Below are 15085 nucleotides of genomic sequence, written 5' to 3' on the forward strand. Positions count from 1 at the left end.
AAGACAAAATCTCCTTTTATACTTAAGGAAGATTCTATTACAAGAGAGTTTATTAAGAAAGGTGAAGTTGATTTCATTAATTTTATAATTACTAAATTGAATTATACTCATTTTGACCTCAAATTAGATAGTTTAAAATCTCACTAGAAGCATTTTTAAATACCAAGACAAGAGATGTATTCAATAAAAATGAAAGCTATACTAATGTTGTGATTGAAACTTGTAGTTTAACTTGAAATTTAGTATCAGTTTGATTCATTCTTACAAGTAAAAACAATGATTTCAGTGGATCGAATTGAATGTTTAGATTCAGATTTGCATATTATCAACACTAAATTGCCTTTTTAAAACTCATTCAATGAATCAAAATCACACTCCAAAATTGATTTGAGCTCTTCCCATTTTTCATAACCAAACAAATCAGTGGCATCCTCATCAAAATCCGAAAAGCTCGACGATGACGGTGATACATTTGCTGACGAATTATTATCGGCCGATGGTAGCAGATCAGTTGAGGTGCAAAAATTCGTCATGAATTGACCGCCATGAGACATTTGACTGTGATCGAAATTTCGAACGTCGTTCACATGATCAAAATTGGTAAACGAATTGTTCGAGGTAAAACTTATGTAGCTACTTTGTTGATTGTCATCTGAATATCTATCGAAATCGATATTTTTTGTTGCTCTAAAGTTCGTGTTTTCCACAGCTCGGCTTTTGGCCGACGGAACCTCCCTCCAGTTTGGTGCATTAATGGCCATTTTAGTTGAGATGTTTCTTTTGAATATACGACACAAAGTCCAAATTTCCTGCACAAGAAGAAAAAAAATATAATTAAGTTTTGAGTTTGATTCATACCCTTGGTCAATTTTACAAGCTTATTAGTCAAATTTAATTTAAATTATAGTCCTTCCAACATATAATGTTTCTAATTAGCCCATGAAATTTTAATTGGATTTGGGAAAAAAATTCTAAACAAATCCCATCAAACTATATTGATTTTAAGCAAGTTCAAGCATTTAATGGCAAATTTAATTTTGGTAAAGTTCAACATTTTGATAGCAAGATGGCCTTTGAAAGAAGTTTAGATAATATAAAATTTCACCCTCTCTTTAGTTCAAAGAACATTATTTTTTGGATTTTTTTAAAAATAAAACTAAAAGCACTGTTTATTTTTTGGTCAACCATTGTTATCTGTTTCTTTTGGTCAACCATTGTTATCTTGGACTTTAAAAATATTAGATATACACCTTAAAAATTTATGATATCTTGCTAATCTCCATATTTTTAATGTAGTATTCTTAGTATGTCTTTGTTCGAGATGACGTCTTTTTAAAATTTATTAACTTTTAGTCGATTTTTTTTTTAACTGAATATCCATTTGAGTTTTACCTTGATATCTAAAAGAAAGACTGGAAAAGAGAAAGAAAAAGAGTGAATTGGATATTGAATTTTTACTTACAGCTTCATGGAGGTTATTTGTGACAATGTTCCTACGAAAGGGATCTGATGTAGAAGAAGGAAGACGAAATTCATTCATCATCCACTCAGTTTTAGTGCCTTTACCAGCAGATCCACGATAATAAACAAGAGTTTTCTTCAATCCAACAAGAACAGAACGATCATTAATATAAATTGGTTTATCAATTCCTGTTGCCTTCCAAAACCCACATCCTGTTACTCTATTTGGTCTCACACTGTTCTTGTACTTCCTCCCTCTTTTGCAAAAAAAGTACCATTCTTTTTCCCCCAAGGACCCATTACTCACATCTGCATTATTATTATTCACATTTTTAAAAAACAAACAAACGAAATCGTTATCAAACAGAGTTTAAATGGATAAGTTATACGTACGAGGAAGGTCCCAAGGGCTAAATTTGTAGATGTCGATTTGTTTGATGAGTTCGATGGGGAGGGGTTTGTTGTGGACCTTACGTCGGAGGTAGAAGTTGACTAGCTCTTCGTCGGTTGGGTGGAAGCGGAATCCAGGAAGAGGGAATTGGGAGTCGTCGTTATCGTTGTCGACCGTGGCCATGTTGGAGATTTGTGAGGAATCAATGGTCATTATAGAGAAGAAATTGAGAGAAGTAGTTGGTTTGGAGAGGGTTTAGGGGAGTTGTGGGAGGAGTTTTTTGGTTAATATATATATAGTGAGAGTTGAGGAAAGGGGAGAATATGTTTGAATATTTGAATTAGGTCAAAAGTCTTGGAGCTCTGACTGCTCTAGAGTGTGGGAGGAAGGGTATGGCTTGGGTTCTCTTTTAATAATGTGGAAGACTTAATTTTTTTTTCTTCAAAGGGCAAAATGGTCCTGTTGATGGAAGGATTGAAGGACTTGTTCTTCACTGGTACACCATCTTGGACTTCACTCCTTCAAAAGGAATAAACATAGCAAATATATTAAAAAAAAACTCATTTCGTTCGATGGATAAAGCATCGATTACTATTCTAAATGTCGATATAATTTAATTTTAAAATATCAAATTTATACGACAATTGAATTAAGACACATCTTTTCAATCAAGATATAAAAAACTTTTCAAATCCTCCATCTTCATTATTCAATAAATCTTTATAACAAATCGAAGAAGATAATTATAATTTGAAAATTTTTAGACTGAAAAAAATATACACATGATGGTCTAGAGGATCAACGTTGTAGCTTTATAATTTTAACTTTATCGATGTTGTTATATATTAATCACAATTTCTATATCACGAAAAACCCACATATTAACATATGTAGAATAATTTTAGAAAATAGCTATTCCCAAGTGGATTCATAAAGATACTAATTACTATCTAGCAAAGAATAATTGATAGTTTAGTCTTGCATGCTTGCATTTAGAACTAAAATGAAATTATTCAAACATATTTTCACTAAATTCTCATTTTAATATACGGTTGAAAATTGAAACATCACTATTTGAAGTAGTAATAATGAGGTTTTAACTCTTTTTTACTATCATATTAGATTAGCACATACTTAGGTTAAACTTTAAGGTCACAGATTCTAATAAATTTAATTAATTTTCAATATATTTCTCAAGACTTTTTCTCACGCTTGAGATCACCATTTTTGAAGAGTTAATATTTAATTTGATTTCATTTCTTACAATCTTCTCCATCTGTTTTTTTTTTTAATACTTAATTTTCATTGATGATCAGTAGTCATGTAAGACTCAATATATATCTGACTTCCTTTGTAAAAAAAAATATATTTAAATAAAATTAGATTGTAATTTGATCAACCGAATCAAGTTAAAAGAATGTTCAATTAGGCATACGCATGTATGTTTGAACTAGAGACCTTTTTAGTTTTGATGCAATTAATGATGCATAAATTTAATGTTTGAAAATTGTTACCAAGAAGCAGACCTTATTACTAAGGTTTTAATTTTCTTTTTTTTTTTTTTTTTTAATTTATACCATTTTCCAAATGGTCTAAAAAAAAGTTAGGTAGCATTTTAGAGTTAATAATAAGTATATAGTGATATTTTTAAAAAATTGTAATATTAGCAAAATCTTAGTGATAAACTCTTATTAATGATAGGTCTATTACTACTAGATTTCTATTAATAATATGATCTATCACTAATAGATTTTGAGAGTTAGACTTAAATTTTGTTATATTTGTAAATTCTTTTATATTATGTTATATTTACTAATATTTTAAATTTGATTAGTATATTTGTAACTGTTCTTTAGTTTATTAATTATTTTGGTAGAAAATTTCAATGATTACCCATCCAACAATCAAGGTTTCATTTTCCTTGACTTGGAAAATCACACTTAAATGTGAAGAGGAAGTTGAATTTTTTGACTTTGAAAAGTTAAAATTTAACTCTTTCCTCCAACTTTTAGATTTTTAGTAAACCTATAAACAGTACTAAACCTCACACCACCAACCCTTGGTTTTTATTCATTAAAAAAATCAAACTAATCATTAAAATAAATTATTTCATAATTCCAACAATATAAAATAAACGTTTCTTTTTTTAAAAAAATAAAAATAAATAACAACTCTAGCTTTAGTACATTTCACTTCTAGACGAAAATATATGTTTTAACTATTAGATACAAATAAAGTGATAGCAAATCAAATGAATATTTTTTTTTACCAAAAAAAATCGAATGAAAAATTTTAACACTCCTTCAAGTAAAGATATAGAAAATTATTTAACTTTGAGAGTAAAAACTAATTTACATCTTGCAAAGTCGAGGCCCTAAAGATAAAATTTGATTTTTGTCCTAACTTTACTGTCTTCAATGGATTTATTTGATAATAATATTGTTTTCTAAATTTGTTTTACTCATGACATATGCATAATGGTAAAATCATTTGATCAAGAAAAAAAAAATGCATCTTAAATCTGTCTATATTTTACCCGAATTAATAATATCTTTTTTCTTTAATGTTTTTCAGCAACATCTAGGGCCAAATTCTGAACACTTTCGATATTTTAGTCTAGGAAGATAAAATATTTTGACCAACTAAATTAGGTTCAAATATGTATAAAATTTTGAGGACATTTGGTAATGATTTCGATCCTATTTGGTGATCATTTTATTTTTGAAAATTAAGCCTACATCATCAACATTTCTTACCATGATTTGCATATTTCTTAGGTACAATAGTTGGATTCTTAGCTGAATTCTAAAAACAAAAACAACTTTTTAAAAGTTATTTTTTTTAGTTCTCAAAATTTGGTTTGGTTTTCTAAACCATTGATGAAAAGTAGATAACAAAAGAAGAAATTTGGAGGTGAAAATAGTGGTTATAGGCTTAATTTTTAAAAACAAAATGGTTACCAAACGAGACTTTCATTTTTTGTTTTTGGTTTTTGAAAATTAAGGCTATTTCCTCCCCCATTTCTTACAATAATTTGCATTCTTCTTAAGTATAATGGTTGAATTCTTAGTCAAACTCTAAAAATAAAAACAAATTTTTAAGGTCCCGTTTGGTAATTAGTTGGTTTTTTTTTAAAAAAAATTAAACCTAATTTATCCACATTTATTACAATGATTTACATCTTTCTTAGGTACAATGGTTGAATTTTTAGCCAAATTTCAAAAACAAAAACAAAATTTTGAAAGCTACTTTTTTAGTTCTCAAAATTTGGTTTGATTTTTAATTTAAACCATTGGTGAAAAATAGATAAAAAAAGAAGAAATTTGGAGGAAGATGTAGTGTGTCCATATGTTTAATTTTCAAAAACAAAAACAAAAAACAAAATAGTTATCAAACGGGATCTAAAAGTTACTTTTTTTTAGTTTTCAAATTTTGGCTTGATTTTATGAACTATTGGTAAAAAGTAGATACTAAAAGAAAAAATTTAGAGACAAAAGTAAAATCTATAAACTTAATTTTCTAAAATCAAAAAATTAAAAACGAAATAATTATCAAACGGACCTAAATTTTACTGTTGATAGTTATCCTAATATCTAACTAACTATACCCTAAAATGCTTGCATGTTAATAATTATATTTAGCTTCTAGGGGTTGTAGTCAAATTATAAAGCAAACCAATAATTAAATTATGGCGACTAATTAAGATATGGTAAAAGTTCAAGAAAAACCATAAAAGATTTTCAGAATCTTTGTTGAGATTTTCTTTTTCTGTCCTTTGACGAACCTATAAGCTTGAAATACGAACAACATTTGAATTTTGAAGGAAAATAATAATAAATCAAATTAGAGATTTAATAATTTCCAATTAAAAATCTAATTTATTAGGAGTGGATAATCTACGATGAGATAAGCATTACATCATATGAATTCAACAACAATCAAAGGGGGAAGCACCTTTTATTTTTCCAAAAAAAAAAAAAAAAGAGTAATTGAATTCGCATAAATGACACGAGAAAATTTCATTTTGCCAAGTCAAAGATAATCCAAACATATATTGACGAGACCACTTTTAAAGTTGTTTTGAATTTATATTATATGGTTTTAGTTATAATACTATAATTTTAAGTGACATGATAAGTTTTGACGATACCACACAATAACCTATCAAAGTCATAAGCCCCCAAATGTCATCAATTTTTTAATTTAATTAAGAATTGACCGGACCCAAGTGTTAATACAATTCTAAAAAACTTATTTGATAATTATATTAATAATTTGAGTTGCAACCCAATTCCAAAAGAATTTTTAATATAAATCATGCTTTTTTTTTTCGAAACATATATAATTCCCTGTCATTTGATCATATTAAAATGCAAATCTAGCTCAGCACTTTATATTTAGTAGGTTCCAAAAATAAAGTCCTAAAATTTTAGTTCAAAATCAATAATATTATTACAAATATTATAAATATGCGTTAAATATTATTTAGAAATCCATTTCAAAATTCTATCCAATTTTTCATATTATCCAATTTTCATAATTTTAGTTATTTTATTATTTATTTATTATATTTATATATTACTAAATTTCACAATAAATATCATATTGTTAAAATTTCACAATAAATATCATATTGTTATTTTATCTGGAGACATAACAGGGACTTGTGGATGAAAGAAAGCACTCCTTTTTTAGATATTATTTTCTTAAGGGCTAAATATATGTTTTTAGTAAATAATATTTAAGAGTTTTTTAAACAAGAATATTGATCTGTCGTATATTATCTTTTTAAAAGTTTTATGGATAAATTATTAGGAAGAAGTTTAGATTTGGTGGACCAGAGCAAGCCTAAGGTTTTGTTTGAGATTGCATTTACAGAGGTAAAAAGCAATTGTAATATAATCTTAACCGTTTACATTGTCTTGTAAATCATGTTATTCGCTAATAATTTATTTAAATTCACTTCTCAAATTGCTCTTACGTTTAAAATCATCTCCATCTACTAGTTTTTAAATTTAGCTTCTTTAAAAATTTGTCATCTCCTCTCTAACTAAACTTTTTTAAAATGTATAAATTTATTCTTCAGAAACTAATTTAGTATAGATCGAGGGGATCTCGAGCCCCTTCAACTTTATGCTTTATAATATACATATATAAATTGATATATTATTAAGACTACTAGCTAGCTAAGTGGTAAATTTACTTTTTAACCTTTTCTAGATCTTGGTTTAAGCTCCACTCATTAAATTTATTTTTACTAAATTATATAAAATCTCCGTCAACAAAATTTCTGGATCCACCACTACTTCCATATCTTTTTCTCATGTCTATTACAATATTAACATTGATTTAATTTTTTAGTAATAAAATTTTGTTTATCAAATAATTTAGGTGGTAATAAATTTTTTAATTTTAAGCATATAAATTTTTAAATTAATTATGTTTTAATTGATATAAAATATTAATATAAAGTAATTTAAATAATATGTTTACTTTAGTCATTATGGCTAAATCATAGTAATTCAGTAATAATTTATCAAATATCATAACATATATATTTTTTCAAATTTAAAATTTACCAAATATTATTTACTTCAGGTCACAACTAATTTTTTTTTTCAAAATATTACTGTCGACAATAATTTTAAAGTTTCAACAATTCCAAATTAAGCCTAAAGCAATATTAGCTTCTCAAAGATGAGGTGGTCTACCATAAAAGTTTTCAATTAAATCAGCAATTGCCACAACACATCAAAATTAAATTAAAAAATTATGTAAAAATACATGGATAAACTTGTCAAATTTTCCTTTTAAAACCCCTTTCTTTAAGCATTTCAGTGATTGTAATTATTTAACTCAAAATTAATTTTAAATACATGAGGATGTAATTGAAACGTTTAAAAATTCGAAACTCTCCCTTTAAATTTCATTTTTCAAGAAATTTTTTTAAGATAAAATTTCAATTTAATGACTATTAACACACCTCAATTAACGACTATTAACACACCTCAATTAATTTCACGAGATTGTTTCTACTCAACTAAATTTTAATTAAAAAATAATAATAAAAGAAGAGATAGATATTTTATATGGCACATCTCTCAAGTAATAAGTTAAAGTGGAGGGTGCCTCTAGTCAAATTATATAAAAACAAAAAGAAGCCTATGGCAGAGGGCATTAGAAAATCAGCCTGGTCTATCAAAATCAAATTTCAGACTTGCCTCTGGTCAATAATTCCTTGGTCATAAGTCAGGGTCAAAATATGAGGTGTGTTATATATATTCCAATATCCTAATTTTAGTAAACATAATAAAAAAAAATTATACCTAAAAAATGCAACACAAAATAAATCTCACATAAATTCAAAAATTGAGAAAAAAAAAAAAAAGCTGGTCACTTTTCAATAATTAAAACAATTTCACCTCCAATGATTAAAAAAATATAATAACAAAGTCTTTTTCAGTACAGAAATAAAAATGGTGCAACATTAAGACTTTCCATGTAGTCACCTAACTTAATATTACTTTCGTCCAAATACGTTTAGCTAAGGAGTTCTAATGAAATCTAACGTATTTAATGCTGGTATGATCGCACCTAATAATAAAGTTTTAAAGACAAAATATCATACTATTGCAATTGAATTTTTAAATCTAAAAATAGAAAGCATGTATAAGTTATAACTAATATTAATTACAAAGTCAATATTGAAGAAGATTCATATGTTTTTTCTTCTTCTTTTTTTGAGGAACAAAATGTGTGATATTTAAGGTCTAAGGACAGGCAATTTGTAGAGTATGGAATGTATTATATGGATAATGACCCGACCCACAGTTTCAGGAATATGTGATAGATTAGATTATATGGATAATGACCCAACTCTTACAAATACAGATTTTAGAATACTATATTGTAATTGGACGGCAGGCTTAGATTGTTTTTTAAATCAAACCAACATTAGCCGAATTATGTCGGGAAAATGTTCAGATTCATGAAACATAGTCCAATAAATTAACGTTAATTTAATTTAGGAAAAAAAATAAATATAAAAATGTAATTGTTTGTTTTGTTTTGTTATCTGGTCTTAATTAATCAGTCTTTCACTCCTTTGAATGAAATCCAAAGATGTTAGAGAGTGTATATCAATTATCAATGAACGAACTTTGGACCTTAAGTTGTAAAAAATCTTCAACGACTATAAAAAACAAACAGAAAAATAATTGAAAAATTAAAAGAAAATAATAAAATAGAAAACACAAGAGTTTACGTGGAAAACTTCAACACCTCAGAAAATCACAACCCATATAAAGGAAATTCATTATGTGAAAAATTGTTACAATCATACATAATAATTCTCTCATCGATCTCAATTAAGATCACCCTTTCAAAGCTTTTTTACTACTTAATACCATTAATCCCACTGTTGGAATGTCTTAAATATGTTATTTGACACGACCAATTACAAGGTAGCTAAAACACTATTATTTACTTTTTGATGCTAGGATTTAGAGAAGTGTGTCATATTAAACTCTCTAACCGTAGATATGCCTCTAATCTGTAATCCGAATGATTCTTTTTAACAATAAACTATTCTTCCTCTGCCCATGGACGTAATTAACATACTATTAACGAACCATGTAAATCTCTATGTCAATTCTCTATGATTTACACTTTTCTGCTTATCTTTATTTGTTGATTCCATAAGACCCACTCTAAACTTTTTTTTAACAAGATACTAGAGGCAATGTGATCAGTAGGTACACCCGACATCTCAACTAGGTTGACGCATCCTTAACACCTCATCATACCCAAGCACCCTCTTCTCGAGGACCAAATAGGTTGTAGTATGCTCCAATTCATCAAACGGTGAGAGTTGATCTCGCGACCTTATCCTTGGCCAAGGCCAAGCTCGAGCAAGTCAATTTGGTCTCGAGCACCCTCAGCATCCTTAACAACCACTCTAAATGAGTGAATATACATAAGAAAATTTAACTAGAACTAGCATACCCAAACTTAAATTATTTCTAATTCGGACAATTTGAAACTAAAGTAATAGACTCTTATAATTTTATTGTGTTTGGAGTCCATCATTTTCTCGAACCTCTTCGATGTGGGGATATTGTACTCATTATTGTGGAGTGTGTTTTGTAGTTTGGTTGAATGAGAAAGGGAACATCTTGAATTGTTTATACATTTTGCAAATGAAGACAACAACTAGAAGTCACAAGAAAAGGATTAGATTGAGTACTCTGAAATTAGAATATTTCAACTTTTGAATAAATATAACTTGTAATTGCACAATGATTAGGTACAAGGTTATAAATTAAGATATATATGAATAAAGGATGATGTGTTAAGTTTCCTTAAAGTCATTTTTAATTAAGAAAAGATCCCTTTTTATTTTCATTTCTTTGCAAGTCAATGTAGTTTTGTTATGAATGTGTGTTAATTCCTTCTTCATTCGAGGCGAAATGCTTAAAAATATTTCCGACTATATATTCAAAGGTAGAGGTATGTGTTGGTATATTCTGAGACATCTCTATCAATTTTCAGCTTCGTAAAAACTAGGCAATTCAAGTCGGTTTATGGCTAAATCTAAATTAATTTTTTTTTAATTATTCAAAAAATATATATTGAAGTCAGAAACCGAAAATTGAAAAATTTAGGTTTGTTTTCGAGGCAGAAAACCACACTGAATCAAGTTTTGACAACTAAAAAAAAAAGAAAAAAATATCTTTTTGAAATTTCTTTGTTTCTAGAAATTAGCTAAAAAGTCAATCCATATAGAAGATATGAAATTTTTTATTAAAAAATTGTGAAAAAAGAACCATAATTTTCAAAAACCAAAAATAAAAAATAAAATGATTACTAAAATAAGATTTAAGTATTTTCATAATCATATAGCAAATCGGTTGGTCTCTCGGAACTAAACATATATTTTCAAGAATGGTAGGGTTTCTTATAGTTTTGGATTGTTTTCCATGTGTGTGGGGGCAATTGCTATTTATATTCTACGAATTTCCATTATAGAAATTTTCTTTGTTCTTCCCGTGGTTTTTGTTTTGTACGTAGAATCAAATCACTAACACAAAACAATAATTAGTTATGTTTAAGCTCTTCCAATTTGTCTGTCCCATCTATAATAATATTTTCAATTATTCATCAACATAACCCTTAATCCGCCCAATTGGTCGGCATCTCATCCTTAATCAACACATTAAAACCAATAATCAACTCATAAGCTCAATCTTAAAGAGAGACAATGATCTTCAATAGACCAATTAAAAGAACAATAAAATGTAAAACATCTCATCCAAAACCTAATTAAATAACTAAAAACTCCAAATTGAGCAAAAAAAACACCACCAAAACTCAAAATTAATCCCACCACAATGTAACTAACAATTTTATATCGTTGGATGCATATTTGAGAAACAAAATCTGTAAAAATACCTCCAAATTAAATTTGTATCTCGTAGTCATCAAGAGGTATATACAGATTTTCAAATTCACATCCAACGGCCTCGTATAGAGACAACTTTCCCGCTATGTGTTATTTACAAACAATATTAAAATCAAAGGTTATTAACAAAATTAGGATCAAAAGCAAACTCCACAATGGATCTAAGTTCTTCCCAATCATGGTCACTAGATCCAAAAAAATCAGTCCCATTCTCATCAAAATTCGAGAATCCCGATGAAGCTGGAGATTGGTTTACAGACAAGGATATTACTTCAGCTGCTTCACTATTCTTCTTCTTCTTCATTGTAAACTCCTCCCATTGTTTTCTTTCATCACAAGTTAAAAATGGCTTTTTCTCTGATTCAAACCCATTATACGAATTCGAGCTAAAACTTATATAAGTTGCTCTTTCATCTAATCCGTCATAGGTTGATTGATCATGATCCACAATATTATTGCATGTTTTTGTGATCTTCATCATTTCTCGGTTGCTTCCTGGAATTTCTTTCCAATTATATTTTCTGCACATAACATTTCGTTTGAATATCCGACATAACGTCCAAATCTCCTGTATTGATAAAAGAAATAAACGATTCATTATTTAACATACATGATGTATGTATATATATTACTGTAACCTGTCGGTTTAAGCTTTTATACGGTTTTTATTTTTTGCTTACCGCTTCTTGATCGATTTTGGCGAAGTGGGAATTGGAACAAGGGATTGGAGGGAGGCGAAATTCATGCATCATCCATTCAGTTTTGACTCCTCTCCCTGCACTTCCCTTGTAAAAAACTAGGGTTTTCTTTAGGCCAATGCAATGATTTCCTTCCCCTTCTTGTGAATAAATTGGCTTGTCAATACCAGTTGCCTTCCAAAACCCTGCCCCTGTTACCCTATTAGGTCTCACACTGTTCTTGTACTTTCTTCCTCTTTTCACGAACACGTAGCATTCTTTCTCTCCCGTCGCCCCACCACCATCTGCAGATTTTCAATAACCATAATATATCAGCTTAAACTTTAACACAATATCATTTTATCTCAAAACCAATTAATAATGAGAGAAGTAACCTAATAATCAACTCAGACAACAGTAGAAATCTCTCTCTGTTACTCACCAGCCTAAACTTCATTCCTAACAGGTGAGCAACGAAAGAAGTTTCTCTACCTACTCTCATTTAACAAGAAGTATTGTTACTTTTAAGGTCAAACGTGAGAGGAATGTTAAAAATGTTGATATAAAGCTCTAAATTTAGTCAATAACTTACATGGAAGATCCCAAGGGTTGTGTCGATAGATATCGATTTGTTTGATGAGTTCAAGAGTAACCGACTTCTTCTCGACCTTCCGACGAAGATAATAATCGACAAGCTCTTCGTCGGTGGGATGGAAGCGGAACCCAGGAAGTGGGAATTGGTAATCATCCATATCAAAGTCTTGAGGAGTAGTGGTAGCCATGACGATCAAGAAGAAGAAAATGGTATGAAAGAGTTGGTTGTTTGAGAGATGAATGTTATGGGGTTATTAATTATTTGTGAGTTGGGAAGAAGCAGAAGGTTGGGGGTTAGGTTTATATAGTGATAAAGATTCATTATAAATAAAGGGGAGAGAGTCAAGTCTTTGGCATTGACTGAGAGAGCAAAGGATGATAGATTAGATATATGTGAAGAAGAATCTCAAACACGACTTGTTCTTTAAAGCTTACCATCTAAGACTATTTTAAATTAAAGAAAAAAAGAATAAATAATAATATACACAGAATAATAGGGCCATAAATTTGTCATTATGCAATTGTTTGCATTTGCATGGTCTTTCATCTAACCATATCTTTCGTTTTGTATATGTGGATTATTATATATCACTTTTTATTTTTTATTTTTTATAAAGAATATCCATGTATGTATATATTAATGTTTTATGTACTTTACAATTATTAACTCCTATGGTGAAAGAGATTAGTCCTGATTAATTCTAAATCATATGGTTAATTTTGTAGTAAAATATAATGTACAACAAGTTTTTTTCTTCCATATTTGAATGTGTAAAGGAAAATTTCTAAGATGATATGAACTTATGCACCGAAACATCTCAACGAAGATGATATAAAAATTGATACGATTTTCCAAATATATACTTTTTTTTTTAAAGAAAAAGAAAAGCTATATTATATAAAAGAAAAAGAAAATTATATAGTTTAACTTTGACTTTTGTTTAAGAAATAAAAATACCATATTTAAAAAAAAGTTATAATACTACCCTTTTAACTTTTTATAAATGTTTCAAACTACGGTGAAATGTTACTATTTTTCTTATTTTTGAACGGTCAAAAGTAACCATATCACTTTGAAAAGAATATGAATATTTTTTTTAGAAGTACATCAATAATTTTTTTTTTTAATTTGGCAGAAAAAATGTATGCTATCTAAGTTGATTTTTTTTAATCTATATTTATGTTAATTTATAGAGGTATACAAAATATAATGTATTGGGCACACCTTGTTTTTTGAGATTTGACTGAGTTTGAATAGATCCCTTCTCCCATTCAACTCTCCAGGTCCACATTAGCTATTATTGATAACACAATGGGCTTTTGTGATAATAAGATATACACCTAAGTAATTAATTGCAGAATTATCACATGATATAAAATATTTACAAAAATGGCAAAAAGATAAAACTCATAAATGATTTTTTTTCTAAGTTCTTTTCTTGAAAAATACTTTATCAAGAAACTCATATATTAGCTATATATCTTATGATATGGATGTTGGAATGCATGGAATTAGTTTGTTGGTGCTTCGAACAACTAAGTACGTGATCTCGTTAGTGGTTGCTCCCGAAACCTATTCAGAATTGGTAGGACCCTAAGGTTTAGAGTAGTGCGCTATATAAACTTTCTAAAAAATATTCTCTCTAGTAATATTGTTCTCCCTCTGCCACATTGACGTAATTAACAAACTGTTAGTGAACCTCGTATATTTGTGTGTCGATTCTTTTACGTTCTTTTTTATTCTTTAATTACTAATTTCGTAACAGATGTACTTTATATTTATTAAACGTATATTAATGATAAAAATTAATATGCCAATAATATACTTTATATTAGATATGTTGGTAATACAATTAATCAAATAATACAAAAACAATATATTAGAGGAAATTTTTCATATTTACCAATTTGAGAATTAATTTCGTCAATCATCATACTTTTACCACAATATTATGTCAATGATTTTTTTAATTGATTGTTGCAATTAAAGTTTCTAATAATGATACAAGATTTAACCCATATTACTTTTTCCACCTTTTTTTTTTAAAAAAAAAAAACAAGCTTCTCCAGAAGGCAAATAGTTAGAATAATACTTGGTCAAGAAGTATTTCTTTTAGATGAAAACGAGACTTATTTATTTATTATACATTTATAAAGTATTATTTAAATACACATACAAATGAAAAAGGATCATTTAAAAATACAATGGGTTGTCCAAGATACTTTTCCCTACAATATAACACCAAAATTGAACCTAATGAACAATAAATAAAGGACCTTTTGATAATGATTTCATTCCCATGTTCTTAATTTTTTATTTCTCATAACTTTAAATTTGTCTATTAATTGTCCTTTTTCCACTATCTCCCTCTATCAACCAAGCAGAATGAAGTTTTTAGTACAATAGTGAATCGAAAACTCCAACTATAAATCTCTTCATGGTTAATAAATATTTTATACCAATTGAATTAAATTCGCTTTAATTAATGATACTGAAATAAT

At 28.0% G+C, this 15085-nt stretch overlaps 1 protein-coding gene and 1 pseudogene across 1 annotated transcript; both read right to left on the reverse strand.

The window, feature by feature from the left end:
* Positions 1–323: 323 nt before the first annotated feature.
* LOC150033168 (transcription factor JUNGBRUNNEN 1 pseudogene) lies at positions 324–2035 on the reverse strand (annotated as a pseudogene).
* A 9031-nt stretch (positions 2036–11066) lies between these two features.
* On the reverse strand, positions 11067–12945 carry LOC150033169 (transcription factor JUNGBRUNNEN 1-like). Its single transcript, XM_090305978.1, has 3 exons — positions 12582–12945; positions 11993–12294; positions 11067–11880 (listed from the first exon to the last, which is right to left on the reverse strand). Exons 1-3 carry the CDS (start codon positions 12769–12771, stop codon positions 11425–11427), a joined length of 948 nt encoding a protein of 315 aa, XP_090162104.1. The 5' UTR covers positions 12772–12945; the 3' UTR covers positions 11067–11424.
* Between the last annotated feature and the right edge of the window lie 2140 nt (positions 12946–15085).

The sequence above is a fragment of the Benincasa hispida genome, chromosome 10, assembly GCF_027475165.1.
Source record: "Benincasa hispida cultivar pf3 chromosome 10, pf3_genome.v1.1, whole genome shotgun sequence".
Lineage (NCBI taxonomy): Eukaryota > Viridiplantae > Streptophyta > Magnoliopsida > Cucurbitales > Cucurbitaceae > Benincasa > Benincasa hispida.